At 44.9% G+C, this 22,709-nt stretch overlaps 6 protein-coding genes across 8 annotated transcripts in view; 4 read left to right on the top strand and 2 right to left on the bottom strand.

The window, feature by feature from the left end:
• Positions 1–56: 56 nt before the first annotated feature.
• On the top strand, positions 57–3,295 carry LOC128275069 (endoplasmin). Its single transcript, XM_053013449.1, has 2 exons — positions 57–205; positions 332–3,295. The coding sequence occupies exons 1-2, from the start codon at positions 160–162 to the stop codon at positions 2,689–2,691; spliced, it is 2,406 nt and encodes an 801-aa protein (XP_052869409.1). The 5' UTR covers positions 57–159; the 3' UTR covers positions 2,692–3,295.
• Positions 3,296–3,721: 426 nt separating this feature from the next.
• On the top strand, positions 3,722–6,482 carry LOC128275480 (bifunctional purine biosynthesis protein ATIC). 2 transcript variants are annotated; one of them, XM_053013996.1, is made up of 3 exons: positions 3,722–3,967; positions 4,340–4,482; positions 4,556–6,482. In XM_053013996.1, exons 2-3 carry the CDS (start codon positions 4,464–4,466, stop codon positions 6,307–6,309), a joined length of 1,773 nt encoding a protein of 590 aa, XP_052869956.1. In that variant the 5' UTR covers positions 3,722–3,967; positions 4,340–4,463; the 3' UTR covers positions 6,310–6,482. The 2 variants fall into 2 exon arrangements, with proteins under 2 accessions (XP_052869956.1, XP_052869955.1); XM_053013995.1 differs by having other exon boundaries at positions 3,722–4,015.
• Positions 6,483–7,432: 950 nt separating this feature from the next.
• Positions 7,433–9,275, top strand: LOC128274335 (leucine-rich melanocyte differentiation-associated protein-like). Its single transcript, XM_053012494.1, has 4 exons — positions 7,433–8,016; positions 8,088–8,318; positions 8,632–8,771; positions 8,836–9,275. Exons 1-4 carry the CDS (start codon positions 7,879–7,881, stop codon positions 9,188–9,190), a joined length of 864 nt encoding a protein of 287 aa, XP_052868454.1. The 5' UTR covers positions 7,433–7,878; the 3' UTR covers positions 9,191–9,275.
• LOC128274334 (replication protein A 70 kDa DNA-binding subunit) lies at positions 9,191–11,393 on the bottom strand. Its single transcript, XM_053012493.1, has 3 exons — positions 11,276–11,393; positions 9,724–11,190; positions 9,191–9,631 (listed from the first exon to the last, which is right to left on the bottom strand). The coding sequence occupies exons 1-3, from the start codon at positions 11,309–11,311 to the stop codon at positions 9,323–9,325; spliced, it is 1,812 nt and encodes a 603-aa protein (XP_052868453.1). The 5' UTR covers positions 11,312–11,393; the 3' UTR covers positions 9,191–9,322.
• A 379-nt stretch (positions 11,394–11,772) lies between these two features.
• On the top strand, positions 11,773–13,110 carry LOC128274336 (phosphoglycerate mutase 2-like). The gene is made up of 2 exons (XM_053012495.1): positions 11,773–11,984; positions 12,078–13,110. The coding sequence occupies exons 1-2, from the start codon at positions 11,882–11,884 to the stop codon at positions 12,740–12,742; spliced, it is 768 nt and encodes a 255-aa protein (XP_052868455.1). The 5' UTR covers positions 11,773–11,881; the 3' UTR covers positions 12,743–13,110.
• Positions 13,111–13,266: 156 nt separating this feature from the next.
• Positions 13,267–22,709, bottom strand: part of LOC128273755 (heterogeneous nuclear ribonucleoprotein R) — a 45,878-nt gene continuing 36,435 nt past the window's right edge. Inside the window, exon 12 of one of the 2 annotated variants that reach the window (XM_053011792.1) lies at positions 13,267–21,130. In XM_053011792.1, coding sequence (XP_052867752.1) covers positions 20,955–21,130 — 176 coding nt within the window. In that variant the 3' untranslated portion in view covers positions 13,267–20,954. The remainder of the gene's footprint in view (positions 21,131–22,709) is intronic. The other variant, XM_053011791.1, reaches the window with a different exon arrangement.

Raw genomic sequence — 22,709 nt, 5'->3', positions numbered from 1 at the left:
TTGACAGGGAACTCCTGGGCCAAAACTCGTATTCGTTCGCTATCCTCCAACCCGTTCGTAGCATTTGCAGCGGAATCTGTTCCATAGTGTCGTCTGTGGCCAACTGTGGTTTCCTGTTCCGTGCCCAATAGTAAACCAATTGATCGGGGTGCCATCACTATGAAGTACTTGTTACTTCTGGTCCTGGGGGTGTTTCTGTTTGCAGGTAAGTTTCGCTCTTCGGATTCTCCACATGGTTTGTTTAGGGGGCGGCGTGGTGTTCCGAAGAATGTTCGGGAAACTACACGTCACGGAACTCTAAATAACCTGTTTCTATGATGACCTGTTGCAGGAATCTCCCAGGTGCGTGCGGAGGCCGCAGATGATGACGATGACACGTTGCCAATGGTCGACAATGATCTCGGGGCATCGAAGGAAGGTTCGAGAACGGACGCCGAGGCGGTGAAGCGTGAGGAGGAGGCCATCAAACTGGACGGACTGAACGTGGCTCAGATCAAAGAGCTGCGCGAGAAGTCGGAAAAGTTTACGTTCCAGGCGGAAGTGAACCGGATGATGAAGCTTATCATCAATTCCCTGTACCGCAACAAGGAGATCTTCCTGCGGGAGCTGATCTCGAACGCTTCGGACGCACTGGACAAGATTCGGTTGCTTTCGCTCACCGACCCGTCCGTGCTGGACAGCAACAGCAATTTGGAGGTGAAGATAAAGGCCGACAAGGAGGGCAAGGTGCTGCACATTATCGACACTGGTATCGGCATGACCAAGCAGGATCTGGTCAACAATCTCGGTACGATCGCCAAGTCCGGAACGGCCGACTTTCTGTCCAAGATGCAGGACAACAAATCGGAGGGCCAGGACGTGAACGATATGATCGGCCAGTTCGGTGTTGGGTTCTATTCGGCGTTCCTCGTGGCGGATCGGGTTGTGGTCACGACCAAGCACAACGATGACAAGCAGTACATCTGGGAATCGGATGCGGCCAGCTTCAGCATCGTCGAAGATCCTCGTGGTGCCACGCTCGAGCGGGGATCGCAGGTGTCGCTGCACCTGAAGGAGGAAGCCCTAGACTTCCTGGAAGAGGACACGGTGAAGCAGTTAATCAAGAAGTACTCGCAGTTCATCAACTTCCCGATCTACATGTGGACCAGCAAGGAGGTTGAGGAAGAGGTGCCGGTCGAGGAGGAAAGTGCCCCCACCGAGAAGCCAGCCAAGGATGACAGCGCGGACGAGGAGGAAGAGGACGTGAAGGTGGAAGAAGAAGAAACTACCGATGAAGACAAACCGAAGACGAAAAAGGTCAAGAAGACGGTCTGGAACTGGGAGATTATGAACGACAGTAAACCGATCTGGACGCGCAAGGTGAGCGAGGTAACGGACGAGGAATACACCGAGTTCTACAAGAGTCTGACGAAGGACACGACCGAGCCGCTGGCACAGACCCACTTTGTCGCCGAGGGAGAGGTTACGTTCAAGTCGCTCCTGTTTGTCCCGAAAGTGCAGCCATCGGAAAGCTTTAACAAGTACGGCACGAAGGCCGACAACATCAAGCTGTACGTGCGCCGCGTGTTCATTACGGACGAGTTCAACGACATGATGCCCAATTATCTTAACTTTATCCGCGGTGTGGTCGACTCGGACGATCTGCCACTGAATGTGTCGCGTGAAACACTTCAGCAGCACAAACTGATCAAGGTGATCAAGAAGAAGCTGGTTCGCAAGGCGCTCGACATGATCAAGAAGATCGACAAGGCACAGTACGAGAAGTTCTGGAAAGAGTACTCGACCAACATCAAGCTCGGCATCATGGAAGATCCCAGCAATCGATCTCGGCTGGCCAAGCTGCTCCGCTTCCAGTCGTCTTCGACGAAGGACAAGGAGTACACGAGCCTGTCGGACTACGTGGGACGCATGAAGCCGAAGCAGGACAACATCTACTTCATTGCCGGTCCAACCCGTGCCGAAATTGAAAAGTCTCCGTTCGTCGAGCGTCTGCTGTCGCGCGGCTACGAAGTACTGTTCCTAGTGGAGGCCGTCGATGAGTACAGTATTTCGGCATTGCCCGAGTTCGATGGAAAACGCTTCCAGAACGTTGCGAAGGAAGGTTTCACGCTGAACGAATCGGACGAGTCAAAGGCACGCTTCGAGGAGCTGAAGACGGAGTACGAGCCACTGCTCAAGTGGCTGAACGATGTGGCTCTAAAGGACAAGATCGCAAAGGCACAGCTATCGGAGCGTCTCGCAAACTCACCTTGCGCCCTGGTCGCTTCGATGTTCGGCTGGACCGGTAACATGGAGCGACTGGCGTTGGCCAACGCGCACCAGAAGACGGACGATCCGCAACGCATGTACTATCTGAATCAGAAGAAAACGCTCGAAATCAATCCCCGTCACCCGCTCATGCGAGAGCTGTTGCGTCGTGTCGATGCAGACGTGGATGATATTGTAGCCAAGGATATGGCGGTGCTGATGTTCAACACGGCCACCCTACGGTCCGGCTTCCAGCTGCCTGAGACGGCCGACTTTGCCGACAGTGTCGAGCGGATGATGCGCCAAACGCTGGGCGTCTCGCTCGATGAGCAGCCCGAGCAGGAAGAGTTTCTCGACGCGGATCCAGCAGACGAGGCCACCGCGGAAGGCGCGGCCGACGAGGACGAAGAAGCCATCGATGCTGATGAACATGACGAACTGTAAGTGTGGATGCGATGTGTCGTTCGGTGCAAAAAAGCCACCTTCGTGGCTGATACCATTCAACGGCATGACTGATAAAAGAATGTAAAAGCGAACGACGGAGCGAATATGTATGTGTAAGTAAGGATGCGTACGTTAAGAGAGTTTCGCAGCGAAGGTGCGTGTGCGGCGATAGAAGATCAGAACCAGACGAAACCTGAGTGCTCCTCTCGATATTCCGTCTGTCCTGCCGGCGGAGATCGGAGCGCAAATTTCCAAGAGGTCAACTAAAAGTGCGCTAGTAGCGAAATGGACAAATTTTATTGTCCCACCACTACCGTGGAACTGACGTGATGAAGCGAACAACAAAACACTCCATCGGTAATTTTAAGGATTCCGTTTCCAACCTCTCTAACCCCAATTCGTCCTTCCACACTGGTTCTGTGGTACATCACTATCGACTGTGTAAGCATATGATCGCTTATTAATTCCTCCCTGGTACTGTCTGTGGAACACTGTTCTATTATTTCAAAATTAATCTACCCACAATTCCCGTGTACTACTGCCAGTGCCCAACCGAGGAAAACAACCCGTACTGAGAGTAATTTAAATACGTGTTTAAGAGGTTAAACCGTAAGTCAAATGTATGTGAAAATAAAAAAGATGAACTGTATCTTGTTGTTTGGTTTATTTCATTTGCCCGACTATAGTTTAATCGTTTAGTACCTCACTTTATCTGGTATCTGGTTACTTGCGCCAACCTTATGATTAAACCGTAACGATTAATTTATGAAAGCACTCGCCTTCGGTAACGCGTTGCTGTTTCTGCGACGGGATTAGAATGAGTGAAATAGAGTTTTTGTTTTAATTCCGTGCACTTGAATGCCAAACTTTCCCTAGAAACTTATCATGCATCGTACGACGATCGTGGCGTGCGATCGTTTGCTATACCACTACCACGGACTGACTAACACGAGGCAATTTGGTGGCGCGCGCGTTTGTTTGTCAATTACCGTACGCCGCCGGAGGGGCAATAAGTCCGGCATCAGAAGAATCAGGTTTCCATTTGCGCTCTAGCTCCAGCAGTACGCTCCGGCAGTCAAGCTAAGTCGGCTCAAACCCTTTTCTGAAAAGCGCCACACTCAGATCGTCCATCTTATCAGCTCCATATGTATTTGGGAACCATTCAGTGGATGCTGTGAGTAGAAGCGATCTTAAGCCAGATTGCCGTGAGGCTTCATCGACGTTGTGAGTTGTATTATCCTGATAAATGTGATTAGAAGAGGTACACTAACTGGAGGTGTGTTAATTAAATTCTGCCCTTCTAATTGTGAGAAGCCGCGAAGCTGTAAGTAATCATAATCTTGAAAATCGTATCAGCGCGGTCCCCAAAAGGCTGAAGCAATCAGTGACTGTGACGCATGAATTCTGGCTTGCAGTCTGTTGTTTCTGTTGTAAAAGGAGTACCCGGTTTTTGTTGTTAACATTCGCACACAAACAATCCTTAACCCTAGCTGGCCTTTGCGTTGCTCCGGTGAACTATTGCTCTAAGGACTGATCGACGCGGGTTGCCAACGCAGAGGCGAGGCTTATCACTGTGTCGCTGTTATTATTTTGTTAGCTTATTTCGAACGTTATTGATCGCTGGAGGACGTATTTTACTTATTGCTAGCCGGTGCCGCACCAACGTACGGATCAGAAATCATCCAACCGACGATCGAGCGAAAGCGGCTACCAGCAGTCTCCGTTTGGATCCGAAAGTGAAAGGTTTGCAACGATACCACGCTACTGCAGCCATGGCCAGTGGAAAGCTCGGTAAGAACCCCCATGCTGCCCCATCAGCGAATTTTGTGTGCATACTTTACGCGTTTCCGTCTCGTTCGAACAGCGTTCGTGAGTGTGTCGGACAAGTCCGGATTGGTGGAATTTGTCAATCAATTGCACAACCTCGGGCTGAAGTTGGTAGCAAGCGGTGGTACAGCCAAAACGATCCGCGATCAGGGGTTACCGGTGCGCGATGTCTCCGACTTGACCGGTGCCCCGGAAATGCTGGGCGGTCGTGTGAAAACCCTGCACCCAGCGGTACACGCCGCAATTCTTGCCCGCACGACCGACTCCGATCAGCGAGACATCCGGCAGCAGGGTTACGAGCTGGCGCAGATCGTCGTCTGCAATCTGTACCCGTTCGGGTTGACCATCTCGAAGCCCGACGTGACGATTGCGGAAGCGGTCGAAAACATCGACATCGGCGGGGTGACACTGCTGCGGGCGGCAGCCAAAAACCACCACCGAGTAACGGTGGTATGCGATCCGAGGGACTACGGTCGAGTGGTTGATGAGCTCCGGAAGCACGGAGATACGACGGAAGCTACACGTCAAGTTTTGGCACTGAAGGCTTTCACGCACACGGCCGAGTACGATGGGCTCATCTCGGACTACTTCCGCAAGCAGTACTCGGCGGGCACTTCGCAGCTCAATCTCCGCTACGGCATGAATCCGCACCAGAAGCCCGCTCAGCTGTACACCACCCTGGAGCGATTGCCTCTTAAGGTGGTGAATGCTTCACCGGGCTTTATCAACCTGTGCGACGCACTGAACGGTTGGCAGTTGGTGCGTGAGTTGAAGCGGGCCCTTGGTATGCCGGCGGCCACCAGTTTCAAGCACGTATCGCCGGCCGGTGCGGCCGTCGGTGTGCCACTGACGCTCGAGCAGGCGAAACTCTGTATGGTGGACGATATGATCGACAGCTTGACGCCGCTCGCGACCGCTTATGCGCGGGCTCGCGGGGCCGACCGGATGTCGTCGTTCGGCGATTTTGTCGCCCTGTCGGACACGTGCGATCTGGCCACGGCCAAGATCATTGCGCGCGAAGTGTCCGATGGTATCATTGCGCCCGGCTATACCGAGGAAGCGCTCGATGTGTTGCGTAAGAAGAAGAACGGCTCGTACTGCGTGCTGCAGATCGATCCAACCTACGAACCGGGACCGGTGGAACGGAAGACACTGTTCGGGTTGCAGATGGAGCAGCGCCGCAATGATGCCGATATCGGGAAGGCCCTGTTCACGAACATTGTAACGGCGAACAAGACGTTGCCGGAGGGCGCCCTGCGAGATCTGATTGTGGCGACGATCGCACTCAAGTACACGCAAAGCAACTCGGTGTGCTACGCCAAGGACGGACAAGTGGTCGGAATCGGGGCGGGGCAACAGTCGCGCATTCACTGTACGCGTCTGGCGGGCGACAAGGTTGACAACTGGTGGCTGCGGCAACACCCGCGCGTCGCCTCGATGCAGTTCCGGAAGGGTGTGAAGCGGGCCGAAATCTCGAACGCCATCGATAACTACGTGAACGGGACGGTTGGCAAGGATATGCCGGTGGCACAGTTTGAGGCAATGCTGGAGAAGATTCCGGCACCGCTGACGCAGGAAGATCGCGAACGATGGGCCCGTGATCTGAAGGGAGTTTCCATTGGATCGGACGCATTCTTCCCGTTCCGGGACAACGTGGATCGGGCAGTGCTGAGCGGTGTGTCGTACATCGCAAGCCCCTCCGGCTCAACGAACGATGCCGGTGTAATCGAGGCATGTAACGGACACGGCATCGTTATGGTGCACACTAATCTACGACTGTTCCACCACTGATATTGACCCCCGGCAAAGCACGATCCATAAGACGTTGTTTGTTGGCAAGCAACCAAGCGGTCTTGGTTCGCCATCGACTGTAATCCGCAGTTACATTTTATAGTTTTGTGTTTCTGATTATTATGAAGGAAAGTGATAATGGTCGTGTAATAAATTTCAACTCGCGATTAAAATGTGTGTTGAGTGTCTTTTTCATCCGTGTATAGTAATAGTAACGTACAACCTTTCCGTGAAACATTTGAAATGAATCAATATCGAATCATTATTTCTTCAACATTTTAAGCATCATGACGATGTGACATGAAAATTTTACGCGATACTCGCTAGCAATTGGGTCGGGTCAGTAACTGCTAATGCAAACGGATTAACATCCCATGCCTCGTCCGGTGCTGCACGCTGCCATAGCAACAGGATGCCAGTCAGACTTTTAACATTCAAACACGATTTTTGCATCACACACTTGCGGGGCCACTGCCACCAACACTCCTGTTCCGCGTACCGGCTGGTACCGGTTCTCCAAGGTTCTTACGACTTCTTTCGTCTCTACGAGGATCATATTTCTGACCACACGACCTAACAGACCGAAGTACGAAAGCGAGGAACCGACCAGAACCGGCAGGGAATCACACCAAGTGACGAATGAAGCGAAACGTCGGTCGAATGTTCGGGGTTTCCTTGGATGGTGGCGGCAGATAGGCCACTGCCTGGCCAGTGAAGCGACGTTTGCGTGTGCGTTTAGTGGCTATTTCGAAAAATACAAAAATAGGAGTTCCAAACAGTCTCGCCGACTGATAAGAGTGCGATTTGCTGATCGCTTAACACGATGGTGGTCGTGGCTTCGGCAGCATGGTGGAGGGTTTAGAACTGCAGCTCGCGTTTCCGACGTACATATCACGACGCGATAGTGATAGTGGCCGGCCGGAAAGACGAGCAAGATGCTGTTTTCGTCCACCCGGCGAGTGAAGAGAAATCTCGAGTCGAGGCCGTAGAGTAACGGCAATCGCATTACCTTCCACTGATAAGACCTTACGCTAATCGGATGTGCTGTGAGTAAACAAGCACTCCCGCCAGGGGACGGGACTATAGCTAAGGCCGATTGCGGCGCAGTGTAGGAAAGGAACGAAAAACTTTAATCCATACGCTGCGGAAGAAGATGCACGGAATGCGATGACAGTGCGCGGCCGACCATCGCAGTTCGCAATGGAGGAACCGATGATATAGGCACCGTACGCGTACGCCGATTGATGCCATTGCAATATCAGCAACTTCCCAGGACAGGCCTTCGATGTTGGTGGCGTTCACTTGAGGCTAAGATCGTCCTTAGATCACAATCGTCCGATATACGGGAGTGTGGGAAGTGCGCTAGTGGCAACGTGTGGTGTGTGTTCGGTGTGCTTTGTGACTTCAAATATTGTTTCTGTCCGCCCAGATTTCGATCCGCCGAAAGCGGGCCGTGCATACCGAAAACCCCTATCGGTGGCCAGTGTTGGTGGTGCATTGTAGCTTCCATCGGTTCTTGCTTCCTCCTTCTCCTCCTGACAAAAGGACCGTGCGCCGTGGGCTGTGCCAATGTTACTCACCAAGCTGGAGATTGCAGTCGGAAATCCTACGCTGAAGCGGAAATATAGTGGCACGTACGCGGTACAGAGGAAAAAAATGGACGCCATAAATTGGAATAAAATTATGTACATCTCGCAGGAGGAGAAGGTAGGTTCGCAGGATTCGGACGCGAAATCGGATTATGGGCTCACCCTTTTCGGCACTCTTTCCTCTGGCAGCTGATATACTTTGACCAGAAAACGTACAAACTACCGGAGGCGATACTGAACCTGTACGCCGATCGGGTTCGGCACTTGGACCTGAGCCACAACAAACTGTCGGCATTCGATGCACTCGAATTCTTTCCGTACCTTGAGGAGCTGGTACTGGACAACAACTATCTTACGGACGAGATCATCTTTCCGGCGCAGCTTAACCACGTAAAGCTGCTGTCGCTCAACAACAATAAGGTAAGCGAACCGCAGTGGTAAGTCGGTTGCGCCGCAATGTGGCCACGGCACGGCAAAGCGGAGTGCATCGATCCGATACGAATGCAGCAGCAACGCGATTTGATTGGCGGACGACAAGGCAAAAAAAAAAATATTCTGAGCCTTGCCTGCCGATGGCGAAAGGCTATCGGGCTCACCGCCAACTTCATAGATAACGGTCGTCTCTTCGGGAAAAGCGAGCCAAAGCCAATGGGAGTGCTTCGATCGGTTCGATTCTACGTTCTCTTCACAGCAAATGTAGCTAACTCCTCACCTTCCCTCCTCCTGCTTGCAGTTTAAAAATCTTGACCTTCTGCTCACGAAGCTGTCGCTGTGCTTCCCGAATCTCGAATACCTGAGCCTGTTGGGTAATCCCGCCTGTCCGTGCCATTTGCTGAACCTCAAGTACACAGAGTACGACTATCAAAAGTATCGGTAAGTGATCGGCCTGTGAAACTACTTTTGTGCGTAGTGAAACGTTCCCGGTTCTTGTGCACAGGTTGTACATCATCCGGCACCTGCCCCAGCTGCGCATCCTGGACAGTCAGCGGGTGAAGAAGATGGAACGAGATTTCGTGCGCTGCCAGCTGGAGAGTTACGGCGAAACGCTCGATCACAACAGCGGAAGTTCCCGTTCGCGACCGGCGGGCCGCAAAACGAACGCCCTAAAGCACCTCTACACCGCGGTCAGTGCCGGGTTGGGATTGCGCCGAAAGGTGGCCCCTATCTACAGTCCGCTGCCGGAAACGTTGCGCGAGGTGGGAGATCATCGCGGCGCGTACGGCAGGTGCCGTTACCGGTACGTGGGCGCTCAGTCCGAGGGGAACCGATTCATACTGAACAACGACTTATGAATGACCACCGGGTGGTGCTTTATTCGTATCCTTTTACGTTTTTTTTTACGTTAGAATGAAGAAGAAAGTGGAATTCAACGAGAAATCAGACAAAATGATCGATGGACCTCCCTTGGAACGGAACGAGAGGTATTAATTTTTTCCCACGCCAGTCATCTCCTGGATGCTCTTGACAAGGAGTGCATTGTACTCTTTGTGGTTAACCGGTGTTGCGCTAACGGCCGTTGTCTTGTTGCGGGCTTGTTCGTTGAAGAATTCCACCTTGGTGCGGAGCTTGAACACAAATGACTTGAAACAGAACGAGGTAAAGAGTCGTTCCGCGTCTGCAGTGTGGTGCTCGACCAGGGTGCCAATCTCTTGCGATGATTTACCAAACATCTCTTCCGCTAACTCGGTGAACACCGTCACGTAACGGTTCGACGTCCAGTCTCCGATCAACATCTGAACATGTTTTAGAAGGCAAAGAAGAATATGGTTTGTTTTTGTGTCGTTTCTCGTCCAGTACCCAGTACTGGGGACCGTTTCAAACTTACGTTCACGAGCAGACGGTATTTGAAGTTCGGAAACTCGACGTTACACTTCTCGCACCGGTACTGCCCATTCTCCTGATCGATCACCTTTTTGTTGCAGTCCGCCTCCGGGCACGCCTTGTACACGGCATTCTGCGACTTGATCGTATGGATCATCGCCTTCACCTGAAAATAATCAGGCTTGTCTCCGGCGCCCAAACTGCGATCGGTAGCCTCTTGCAACGACAGCCACTCGGTGTTGAATCCGGTTCCCGCTCCCGTCCTGGCCGAGATACTGGACACCGAAGCTTGGCGTCCTTCATTTTCGAACCAGCCTCGCACTTTAAACGCTTCCTCCATGTCCGGATTGAGCTTCATCACGCTGCCCCCGACCAAACCGAGTGACTTACCACCACCAAACTCGGATATGCGTACGGAACGCAGCAAAACCACCGGATTGTCGGTAGCTGCAAAGTTTTGTGCATCGTCGCCCCACAGCGTAAGCTGTACCGAAGCATTGCTCGAGTCGACCAGTGTCACCTCCCGTTTGCGCAACTCACGGCCCGAAGCCTTCGCAGTAAACTGAACCACATCGCCTGCCTCCTTGCACACGCCGATCACGTCGACCATGGCGTTCGGTTCCATGTTGGCAATCTGCGAGATCGGCACAAGGTTGTACTGAATCGCAGGCAATGACCCGTCGCTTTCCGTGCACAGCTGCACGACCGTTTCTCCGGTCATCGACATCTCGTAGTCATTCTTCAGGTTTGTAAACTGCTTGTTGGCTGGCTTCAGTTGGCACTTCGAGATGAAGTACACCTTGTCCGGCTCGATCATATCGTAGAAGCGATCGCACTGCTCCTTAAACGCCGTCACGCGGATCTCTCCCGACTCGTCCATGATGTCCATGCTGAACAATTTTCCTTCGCCCTTCGCATTGCTCCAGGTGCGGATGCCCGACTTGGAGATTACCCGGGCCTTAATGGTCCACTTGTTCTGGTACGGGCTGAGCGACGAAATGCAGTGCGTGAGCGACTCGGCGATCGATACGTTGGCCGAAGCGGCGCTCGGAGCTGGTGTGCGAACGGAACCGTTGCTGGTTGCACTTCCGTACGATGGCTTTTCTGCGCTAGAGCTCGACTGCGACGGTGTGTCCGTCATCGGTTGCGGATTGCCAATCTTTTCGCCGACCTCGCTGCCGTCTTTCAGTACGGTCAGCTCAACGATAATTAGCACCCGCTTCTCGCCCTTCTCGTTCCGATTGATAACCGAGGTGGTGTATCGGTCGATCCGTATGATGGTGTACTCCGACAGCTTGCCCTGTTTGTGTATATCGTTCAGCTGGGTCGCGAGCATAGCGAAGCTGTACAGGGACTTTCCGTCCGATATTAGCAATCGAAAGCGCTCCGACTGCTCGCCAGTGCTAGCGATGCGTTTGGAACCGATCACTTGTACCACCGGATTCTCCAATTCGTTTCCCTTCATGATTTCCTGGTGATACATGTACAAACATGAATAATGCGTCACAACAGCCATGACGCTCACCGGCTTGAAGCTGAACCCCCTTACAACTTACCGATAGGAATCCCGTTGTGAGTCCCTGTGAAGCCATTGCGCCGTTGTTATGTTGCCTTGGACCGAAAAGGCAACAGCTTAAAACTGTAGATATTCGTTCTAACCGATAAAAATAGGTAAGTTAAGTTGCTGCAAAGTACAACACGGTTCGAGGAGCACTGTCGCCGACAGGATTTCGAGTTGAAGGCGCGCAAATTTAGCTGTCATCTACTGTGAAGCGCACAGGGAGCAACAAAAAAGGGCTCACTTCAACCATAGGTTGGCTATTTTCATTTTGACCTGGCCCATGCCACAAGAAAGCACAAGAAACCCGACGCGATGAAAATTGATTCTAATTTTTAATAGTGTTATTTTCGTTATCGTTAATCGAAATGGAAACCAAATTTTATTGTTTTATTTATAAATGTCATCCGACCGCAGCTTCGGCGGTGAGCGAAAAAAGCCCAACCACCAATGTCAACAATCTGCCAGCTGAGGTTGACCTTCAGTGTTCACAGTAAAGGTCGTTTTTGAGAAGTTACGGTTTTGAAAAAGGATTGCTCAGTCCGACTGAGATTTCCCTTTCGTTCGCAGCGGAACCGTGAATCCTTTAAACTTTTGCAAGAAAATGGCAGGAAAGTATCGAATTGTTATGGTCCGCCATGGCGAGTCGGAATGGAATCAGAAGAACCTGTTTTGCGGCTGGTATGATGCAAATCTGAGCGATAAGGGTACGTGCAGGGTAGAACAGTGGGTTTCTCGCGTGTAGCAGTGATGTAACATTGGGGTTCATTTATTTCAACATCTCGATTCGTGCGCTCTAGGCAAGGAAGAAGCCCTGGCCGCTGGAAAGGCGGTTAAGGAAGCGGGGCTCAAGTTCGACATCGCCCATACGTCGCTGCTAACCCGGGCGCAGGTGACGCTCGACTCGATACTGAAGGAATCGGGACAGACGGGTATTCCGATCGAGAAAACTTGGCGCCTCAATGAACGCCACTACGGCGGCTTGACCGGGTTGAACAAATCCGAAACGGCGGCCAAGTATGGCGAGGAGCAGGTGCTTATCTGGCGCCGCAGTTTCGACGTACCGCCGCCCAACATGGAACCGGACCATGCGTACTATGACGCGATCGTCAAGGATGCGCGCTACAAGGACGACCCGAAACCGAACGAGTTTCCGATGGCCGAGTCGCTCAAGCTCACGATTGCCCGCACGCTGCCGTACTGGAACGATGTGGTGATTCCGCAGCTAAAGGCAGGCAAGAGCATCATTATTGCCGCTCACGGTAACAGTCTACGGGGCATCGTGAAGCATTTGGACCAGATGACGGACGAAGCTATTATGGGTCTTAATCTACCAACCGGCATTCCCTTCGTGTACGAGCTGGACGAAAACCTGAAGCCGGTCGTGTCGATGAAGTTCCTTGGCGACGAGGAGACCGTGCGCAAAGCGATCGAATCCGTTGCCAATCAGGGCAAGGCGAAGTAAGACACCGAGCCTCGGCGTGTCGGGTATCCGATGTACATTTTGTTTTGTCTCAAGCCATGCTGAACTCGACGAGCAGCATGTTTGGCAGTCTCGGTTTGTCTACTGTTTACCACCTGCTTCATCAAACATGAACTCTTTCACGAATTCTCTTAATGTTCTGTTTTCGTCAATTGTTGAGTCCCGTTACTAGACAAGGCCGGTCCCGGTCAGTTAGTGTCTGCCGGTTTGTTATTTATTTTTAGCGTAGCTTTCGTGTATGACACAATCGGATGACATAGAAATGTAAGAAGTTACGTATATCCCACGGATCCAAGGATACAACCGAAATAAAGAACAAATAAATATCTCCCGCGGAATTTCAGTGGAAACGATTGGTGTTCTTTTGGCTTTTCGAGAATGTGGAAACAATTTACCGGACGATTTCATCGATGGTGGTACATGGTCGATATAGTGTCCGTTGCCAGTCGGTGCGAAAATGAAAACGCATTGTTATTATTATAACATTTATTTTTTATTTTCTTTCGTATATAGAGCAGTTACAAAGGTGGTTGATGATTTCCTTTTATTTCTGATCTTCCCTAACCGCCCTACGCACTCTCTTGCCGTATCGCTCTACCTGTTGGTTCCCTTTTCACTGCTATACAGGCATGAACGAACGCATGATCCCTATCTCAATGACGTTGCTGCTGCTGCTGCTGCTGATGTGACTTATTCTGCCTCGCTCTCTGTTCTCGCTTGCCCTAATGGTGCTCTATTCTTCGCACTTGAAGTGTTTCCACTGTCTTCAGCCCTTCAATTGTGTAAGTTGTTGTTTTTTCCTGTTTGTACCGGATAATTTTTAGTAGCATAATTTCGTGGAGTGTGATTAATGATGAATGATGCCCTCATTGACCACTGTTCACACTAGCGAGTGCCTGTCTGTTATTTATTTGATTTTCAATTTTAAAACGCTGGCCGCTTCGGAAACCCCTTTTGGGCGCGCTTTGTCGTGATTTTGTCGGTTCAAAGACAATTGTTTGTTTCTCGCTTTCCCCGGTCAAAATGTCAATTTCCAACAGTTCACCGTTTTTGATTTAGTGGTTTACAAACATAAAATATTAGTTAAACAAACTATTTCATTAGAATCTTTTTCTATGTGTTGCATGTGTGTTAGTTGGTGGGTTGTACAAAAATTTGTTTCAGTTTTGAATGCTACAATTTTTATTAAATATGGTGCGTAATATAGATCGGCCAAACTAAGTTTATGAAGAAATAAAAAAACGCCGTCATTGCAGGCAATTGGCAATGACACGAACGGTAATGTGATGATGACGCTTATGTATAGCTTTAAAATATGAGCAAATCTATTGCCTAATGAGTAGCATATTCGGAATATAGCTTACTGCGATGAGAAGAAACGAAAGAAGCCCGAAGGTGCACAGAACTAAAAGTGTGTCCAAAATAACATGATGTGTGCTGCGTGACCAGTACTTTACAACGGTTACATGTAATATCTATTTGCCACTGCAGCTGGTAGTAATTCAAAATTTGCCTTGTTTTCAAACTTTTTGTGTTAAACTACTAAGCTACAGAATTAAACATTAAGAATTAATCTCATCGAGCGAGCCAAAACATTTGATGTACAAGCCGTGCGCGGTTGTAAATTTAAATTTCATCATTTGTAGCATTCTGATCGCAACCAAGAACTATGCGAGAGTAACCGATATCGGTATCATCGGACTTATTGAAGCAACCAAGCGATATAAAACGAGAATGGCTTTTGTTGGGCATTTCGCCATCGTTTTCTTTTGTGTTCAAAATGGTTCCTATTGAGTGCGTTATTCCACTGCGTGACAGGTTCTGCTACTAGTTTGATTAGTGGTTTAGCAAGGGCGCATAAGTTTGTTTGTAAATTTTATCTGTTTCATACTGTGTGAGAACAGTCATTTCGTGTTCAGATGAAAATAGGTTACATTGTGTGAAAGAAATAAAAAATATGTGTCTCATTTTTTCCTTTTTCCATCGGAGGACTTTCATGAACAAACGGAAAACGAACCATATCGCTAATAGCTGTTTCTTCAACGATTCACTATTGTGCGCCGTAGTACACTAGCATTGGTTGTGTGAAAAGTTCGTATGCGATGTTGAATCTATAGTCTCTGCCTGTTTTATGAATGGTAGATTGGTAAGGTGTGTATGAATATTTAAAAAATATATAATTATAAGGAAACGCATGCTTTCGAAAACTGTTTGATTTTAAAACCGACACGCCTGAATGCGGAATTGAAAAAATATTCTTTTCCAAACTAAAAGACTATCCCCGTCTGGTCTTTAAGCGTAGTTCAACTGTCGTTGTGAGAAAAGTTTAAGATTAGCTAGGTACATATTTGTTTTATTTTCTTTTTTATGTTTATTACGCACAAAGTGGAAAACTTATATATTAGTTGGCTATTTAGTTGGTTTTCTGTAGTCAGCTCAAATTCTGTAGAATGTCTATCTTTCCTTTCACCACCTTTTTCGATAAAGATGTTCTTGCACTCCTGTTCAATTGTAGTACGGTTACAAAAAAAACAACGAACATAGACGTAACTTTATCTAAAAATTCGCACGTGTATACCCTACTGTTACTCAAAAAATAAGATGTAAAATACAAAAATATATAGCAATAACTTTTCTGTTCCTACTTGAATTTTTACTCGAATATGACTGATTCATAGTGCTTATTTTATCTTATTCTTTTGTCTAAATACGTTATCCTTAGCAATTTTTACCGTCAATCTAATACAGCGTTCTTCGTATTGTTTAGCTTTTCAACGTAATTTGTTTTGCGAAATAATCTTGGTGTTTGTGGAATCGGACTGTAATTGTAACTGGATTTGGATTTGAGTTTCGTTCCTGTCGCGGCAAGAATAGGTTAGGATTTCTTCGTAGCCCCAGTACATTGGTATCTCTCAAACAGTAGCACATTTGAGTTGTCACATGGTTTCGGTACCGAAAAGGTGAGGGACGTGTTATGAAATGTGTTTATTAACGTAAATGTGGCATTGTTATTTTAGCTCATTATTCAATCATTTCCTTACAAAGATAAGAAGAAGGGAAATTCTCTGGCGCTGGGTACTTTTGTGAAGCCTCCACTTCCGACCTTCAATTACATCAGCCAGCAGGCAGCAATTATAAAACAATTAAAATATTTCTTTCCATAAAAAAAATACGTTATGAAACTATTGAACGAACGACTGAAGACTGGGCGATTTCGTAAATTGAACAATACACCAAAAACTAGAACACAAACGAAACAGACTAAAAGTAGACAAAACAAGTTCTAATATGATTCAAAGACTCATTGACACTCTGATGGCAGAGTTGAATTTTGACACAAACCAAAAGTAAAAGTCACTGTAGTTAGATAACAAAAATGCCGAAGCTTACTAGTAGTCAGACGGTAAGTGCCTTTGAAAATTTCCCTTCTTTTACAAACGTAATAAAAAAAACATACATAGCAACATTTTTAGCTTTACAGATCAATTTAAGAACAGCACTAACAAGAATATGCTCTCAGTTCGCTCGAAATGTATGTGATTCGCTGATAAAACGTTATACGTTCGTGAAACATGGTCAACTTTTGGAAGCTAATAAAAAGTAGGATCGATAAATGTGAATAGGTGGGTGAACATATACGTTTTGTGTTTTGTGAACTAAATTGTTTTGCTTTTCAATCGAGAGTAATGTAAGCATCAGAAGAAACGAATTCTGTGGTTAGCGTTGGTATAGTGTGTGCTAATGGCAATATGTTTAATTTGGTTGCTCGAATAAATGTTTTCAATAAAAAAAATGTATATTGGTTCGCGGGCGGTTATAAACTTTTACGCATTGCTTTGCTCTCAATTTTGCATTAAATAATAGCTTTAATTATAAAATATTGTTCAAATATTGCATAATTTATCATTGTATTCCATCGTTTACCTTGTTCGTCAACTTTCCTTCCTCTTTCCAATACCCGTTGAATTTGGGACATTTTCTGGTTATGCTTTTTGATTTCATTAGCCTTCATTTATGCGAAGATGTGTTCGGGCAACAGTTTTTCTTGTTTGTTTGCAGCTTATGTATATGATTCGAACAAGCAGTCAGGAGTTTGGCGGCGCTATAAAATGCAAATTGCGCTAACAAAAGAGTGAGCTTTTCTCAAAGATATCTTGTTTTCCCCCTATTGGCTTTGGTTGATGGTCGAACAGTGTATTCACGTGAATGAAAACACACTGTATGTGTTTTTAATGGACTGTGCATCCAGGTTCTAATGGATGATCGGCAATGTTCATGAAAATCAAAACCAAATTCTATAATGCGGACCAATCTGTTTACAAAATCTGTGCAAAAATTTAGTGGATATCTCTTTGTATGAATTGTTTTTGTTTTGTTTCAGCTTTTCATAATGCACAAACCAAATAAATCCAACAGAAAATGCCCCTCCAACTTGCGTGTATTTTCTTTTGCCTCACATTAGTTTGTTTTATGTTTCAATCAGTCTTTTCTCCCACTTTGCTTTCGTAAGGCAGCTCTCAATATTTGGGCACCATATTTTGATATCGCGAAATATAGACGATAATCGTTAGCAGAAAAAAAACACGATCACGCGCTGTACCCCCTGCAACAGCTTCTTTTCGTTTCAATTGCTTGTTACACATGCCCTATCTTTTACACTATCTTCGTTACTATCTTTGCTAACTTTTATCACGTCCTCATCGCTGTCCTTAAATAACAGTATTTTTCCGACTATTAAATCTATTTCTAGCTCCAATGTGTTTCGTTATTGTGTGATGAAATGGGTTTTATCGCTTGTTTTCTCTAAACAGTGGAATTTTCAATCAGTTGTTTTCCTGGGTATAAAACTCGTGACATTTATATGGATGATTTGCACATACGTAATCCGTACTCGATATTGTTCTATTTGCCTTGGTTTGCGTATAAAATTTTGTTTGTTACGCTTCCATTTTTGTTCCACTGCATTGTGATAATTCCACGATCGCACTGTGGCCCTGTTTTTATTGGAGCCCGAGCGTGTGTCTGCTCTAAACAGTCTCCCCAAATAAAGAGAGTTCCAACAAACCAACTAAAACACATATATGTATGTATATATATATACCATAAAACGAAATCAACGATATGCAAACTATGAGCAACACTTGGCTGAATTAAGAAAGAAAATAAAACTACTTATTTTTGTTTTACTTTTTGAGGAAAAAGTATTGAACTTGTGTTGATGTTAAGGTAACCGTGATTAATTATACCAATCCGTTATCTCGCACGCACAAGCATATGCTCATGACGTTATAAAATAATCGTAACCAACATCGACACTTTGCGCTAGGCTGTTGGTGTGGACAACGCCTCCGGAGGGCTAGATTAACATGAACGAAAACAAAGTATAATATCAAACAAAAATAAACAAAAGACATAATTGAAAAAAAACTCTTACGGAACATGTGTAGTGTAAAATGTTTACTGAAGTAAGTCCAGCATGTTTGGGATGTTTCAATTTTTAAATGTATGTTTTGGCGCAAAAAAACTTCAAAAAAGGACTGTTTCAAGTAGTATAAGTATAAAAAAAAGTAGTACACACACAATGCTGATTTTCGATACGGTTCGATTGTAAACTTTCCGTTTGTTACTGCAATCCTTTTTGTTTATCATTGTTGTCCTCACGATCTTTCTAATGCTACAATACCACCACTTCTTTCTTTTTCCTTCCTGCTTATATGATTGGATAAGGCTTTTATCATTTCATACTTTGTTTCAAAGGGATTCATGAAACGTGTTCGTGCACCAACGCGTTCAGGTGTTTGAGCTAAAATTTTGCATATTTTTCCTCCGTTGCAGCAGCATTTACGACGCTATGGGGCTGCTTTGATGGTTTCAATTTTTTGTTTCGTTCTTTGCACCTTTTTTCATATTCCTTTCCGTTTTGCCATTCAGTTTGCATTGCTTAGCTTATGTTTAGAACTGCTAGCCGTTTCACTCTTGTCAAGATTTTTCTCACATCAGCTCTTGATCGATTTTCGTCATAGTTTTGGATTTGAGATTAGTTTATCCTCCATAATTGTTCTGACCTCCCATTGTTCGTCGTTATAGCGCAATTTTCATATTGTCTTAGACTATACCTTTATTAGTTTCCACCCTTGACTTATTTCGTTTAAATTTTTTGCACGTTTTCCACTCGTCAGCGAAGAGATGCGCTTTTTGCTTCTGCTACCACTGATTCTCTTTTCTCTTGTTTGATCGCTAGTAGCCAAATGTGTTCTCTCGGAAAACATTTTACCGCTTTCGAATATAATTTTGCTTCTAATCATTCTAATGAACACGGAATTTTTCACCCTTGTGGTAGCTTTATACGACTGGCTGCGGGCATGAAATAAAAACGATGAATTCCTAAATAACATAAATAAAATTTTCCTTTTCGCCAATATATGTTGGTCACCGTCTGATAAAAGAGTCCAATAATACTTTTACTTTTTTTTTCGTTTGCTGTGTTTTATCTCATCACTTTATAGCCAATTTTGATTCCTATTAAATTTGAACACTTTTATCGAATATTTTCTTCATCCTCGATTAGATTCATGCCCTAAGCAAGTTTAATTTTAAATTTATACAAACCAAAATAGTTCTAACATTAACTTTTTACACCCAAACTTTAGGGTTGTCAAACATTTTTACACTTTTTCTGACATTGTTTTTGACCGGCTGCTTTCTTCTTTTTTCGAATATATCACACCACATATTTCATTTTCACTTAAATTTTCATCTCATTGAATGTATACATACACATTGTTTGAATGAACATAAAAATCTATCCGTTGCTACATTATCCTTAGAAATTTCGCACAACGTATTCACTTTTAGAGGTTAGAGCCTTGTTTTTAATTTTTTCAAGTATACCGCGCTCTATTTACACTTTATTCGCAAGTAAATGTTTGCCTTCTATTGCGCTTCAAAATAATAATGAAACAAGAACAATACAAAACAATTCCAACATAATTCAAAATAAACTTTTTCCTTTTCCAATGATTTCTATTAACGAAACAAAAAAAAAACCGAGAAAACGAGTGTTCAACTTTCATTCACTATCACGATTAGGACTTTCTTATCCAAAATATTGTATTTCTGGCATTTACTTTTTCAGAGAACTCAAATTTTCTCATTTACACTCAGCCGATGTAGTTTTCTGGAAATTTATTTTTAAACTTGGCGAACTATTCACGCATGTTTGCCTGGCTTTCAATGTGCTACGCTTTGCATACTATTCTTCACTTCTTACGTGCATCACCACTACGTCTGTTTCGTTAAGCAATTAGAAATTAATGGTAAATACAAGCCCTAGGGAACCTGTTTTGTTACGTACCTATTTTGCGACTATCAATTTTATAAAACGGTGGAGATCTCGATTATTTCGTTGTTGTATAATAATTTTGAATTTGTCTCACTTGTTCAGTGATCTACCATTTGTCATTTGTGGGGAAGCTATTCAAAATGGTAACACGACTGCTTTTTTTAAATCCACAAAATTGGAACTAATGATCGATTGGAAATTGGAGATAAAACTGAAGATGAACATGTTTAAAATTACTGCAAGCACTCTTCTCATCTCGCAAACGCAAACACGAAGTTTAATACACGCTCGGTTCGAAATATTTTCACATACCGAAACACATTTTTTATACAACATTTTCCCTGTGTCCGATTTACCAATTTGTTATTTCCCTTTTTTGTATTGATGTTGCGCCATTTGATCTTTGTTAGAAATTTCCCTCAGTGACGTTTGCTACAATTTGCGTTCCAATCGTAGTTTGGGAAGCTACTTCTCGTTTACTGAGTAACATCGTTTTGGTATGATTTGTGTGCCAAATGAAATCAGTCATTTTTCCATTTTCCCATTTCGCTCATTAAACGCCGTGCCATTTCCAACAGTGCCTAGTCAGCTATGTCTTATGATTTTTACTATGTGACTTTTGCGTAAAATTTAACCATAAATGTGTAGTTAGAAAATTTACTTTATTCCCCTTTAGTTAATGTTACTCAATTGAAAAAGAAAAGGAAAACTTCCAATCATACCAGATGAACTATTTATGTTGTGTTTGCTTTGCTTTAGGTGTTCTTGTATACAAGAGCAAATGATCATATTGTTGTTGTTGAATGTTGGATTAGAGACAAAGCTAATTTCAACGGGTATGTGTAAGTTAGCTTAACTCCACGCAGAGTAGGTATCGGTGTACCATTGCTCTCCACCGTTCGTCCCTAGTGGCTGTTGAGGCAAAGGTTGACTTCCCCAGTTATTACCAAAATTTGCTAATGCTCCATAGCGTCGCTTTATATCCCCTTGGTTATGAGGACCTCCTTCAAATTTGCGCTTACCGATTGCTGATTATAATCCGAAACGAGGAATTAAGAAAGGTGAAGAAAGGGAGGAAAGAAAAAAAACATTAGTTCAATATACGTCGCTTTTGGATTAACATGTTTGGCTTTGAGAGATAAAATGTTTGTTATTTTCTATTACAAGCAAACTATCTTTACCACCCGCCTGATATCTTCAACTGACATTATGCTCTGAGAATAAACTCACATGAGGCACCAGGCGCCTCCATGTACGATTCGTCTGATAGTTTCGACTTGGCAAAGCATATTTTATTTCTCCGAATAACACAAAAAAGTTTCGTAATAATGATGATCAAATATGTTATGTTTTTTGTTTTTCTGATTAGTCTCCAAAAACTAGATAAAGGTCATTGAATGACGCAAACCTAACGATAACGTTAATTAATCTTCTCTCCGATTTCTTTTATGCAAGCCTTTTTTTGAGAAAAAAACCGAATCATGATTTATTAGGAAAAACTTAAAACGTAACAACTAGGATATAATACAAAGAAGGATAGAGGTATCACGAAAACACTTCGGCGATTACTTCGTGACATCTGGTATCTGCTACTGATGCAGCAAGACTTCATCAATTGTTGCCTTAATAGACTGGGTACATGTTTCGATATTTCAAAGGACAGTCAAGTTCTACTCTTGGTCCAAAAATGTGTGGTAACATTTACCATCAGTTTCATGTTCATTCGGTATTCATTTCGATTCGTATGAAATGAGATAAGAAAACATTTAAATTTTACTATACGTTTAGAACAATAGAACTTAAGAAAACTACAGTGTTGAACATCGGATACAGTATCTCTGTTCTGCAATTGCATCTGCAGATAAAAGGCAAATTTGAAGAAGACCGGATTCCAGCCTTATGGCCAAGTTACTTACCTGTGTAATAATCAGTTATACAATGAAAAAGTGCTTTTTTACTTATCGAATTCAATTACCATTCCGAAGCAAAGGCAAACAACATAAGAACACAAATGAGCAGGCAGAAAAGGTCTAAACAACCGTAAATGATACTGTATCCGAGGTAGACAGGATGCTGCGTTAGGTTCAAAAACTGATACAAAGTTAAACTATCATTTGATTGTTTTTTCCTGAAATTTTGCTCGATGTTTAAATAGTAACATTAAACACTCAAATCGAACTTCCTACATGCGTAGGCGTGTGAAGCTCTTCTCTCTTCGGCATGTAAAGATAGGTGGTGATTGGCCAATTGGTGACGTAAAGAAAGCAAAGATATTTACTTGTCACTTTATTTTTATCTAACTTTTCATGTACATGTAATGTTCGTTTGCATTGCTATTAAAGGTACTGCATACACATCATCTTATTTTTCTACTTAAACTTCAAACGGTTCCCTAGTCGGTCTGCTATCCCTAGAAATTTTTTGAAAAACTATCGATAAAGAAGTTTTGTAAAGTATTGATGGATCTATTAATTTAACGTCGGCTAATGTAATATTATAGTAGGTGTCGAATCGATTAGTATAAATAGTACCTCTGCTGTCGTATTGATAGATAATAAAGCAATATTTTTCAATTGACAGAATTGTTTCAAATATCTTTGACTTTTG

Source organism: Anopheles cruzii, chromosome 3 (assembly GCF_943734635.1).
Source record: "Anopheles cruzii chromosome 3, idAnoCruzAS_RS32_06, whole genome shotgun sequence".
NCBI lineage: Eukaryota > Metazoa > Arthropoda > Insecta > Diptera > Culicidae > Anopheles > Anopheles cruzii.
The sequence above is the reverse complement of the archived record's forward strand: the minus strand, read 5'-3'. Positions and strand labels throughout refer to the sequence as shown.

What these genes read in the sequence shown, in the direction of transcription:
- LOC128275069 (XM_053013449.1), top strand. Translation starts at nt 160, where the DNA reads ATGAAGTACTTGTTACTTCTGGTCCTGGGGGTGTTTCTGTTTGCAG. An exon ending in GGGGGTGTTTCTGTTTGCAG is followed by an intron (nt 206 to 331) that starts GTAAGTTTCGCT and finishes GACCTGTTGCAG; the next exon opens with GAATCTCCCAGGTGCGTGCG.
- LOC128274336 (XM_053012495.1), top strand. Translation starts at nt 11,882, where the DNA reads ATGGCAGGAAAGTATCGAATTGTTATGGTCCGCCATGGCGAGTCGGAA. An exon ending in TGCAAATCTGAGCGATAAGG is followed by an intron (nt 11,985 to 12,077) that starts GTACGTGCAGGG and finishes CGTGCGCTCTAG; the next exon opens with GCAAGGAAGAAGCCCTGGCC.
- LOC128274334 (XM_053012493.1), bottom strand. Translation starts at nt 11,311, where the DNA reads ATGGCTTCACAGGGACTCACAACGGGATTCCTATCG. An exon ending in TCACAACGGGATTCCTATCG is followed by an intron (nt 11,191 to 11,275) that starts GTAAGTTGTAAG and finishes ATGTATCACCAG; the next exon opens with GAAATCATGAAGGGAAACGA. An exon ending in AATACCGTCTGCTCGTGAAC is followed by an intron (nt 9,632 to 9,723) that starts GTAAGTTTGAAA and finishes AAACATGTTCAG; the next exon opens with ATGTTGATCGGAGACTGGAC.
- LOC128274335 (XM_053012494.1), top strand. Translation starts at nt 7,879, where the DNA reads ATGTTACTCACCAAGCTGGAGATTGCAGTCGGAAATCCTACGCTGAAG. An exon ending in ACATCTCGCAGGAGGAGAAG is followed by an intron (nt 8,017 to 8,087) that starts GTAGGTTCGCAG and finishes TTCCTCTGGCAG; the next exon opens with CTGATATACTTTGACCAGAA. An exon ending in TACGACTATCAAAAGTATCG is followed by an intron (nt 8,772 to 8,835) that starts GTAAGTGATCGG and finishes TCTTGTGCACAG; the next exon opens with GTTGTACATCATCCGGCACC.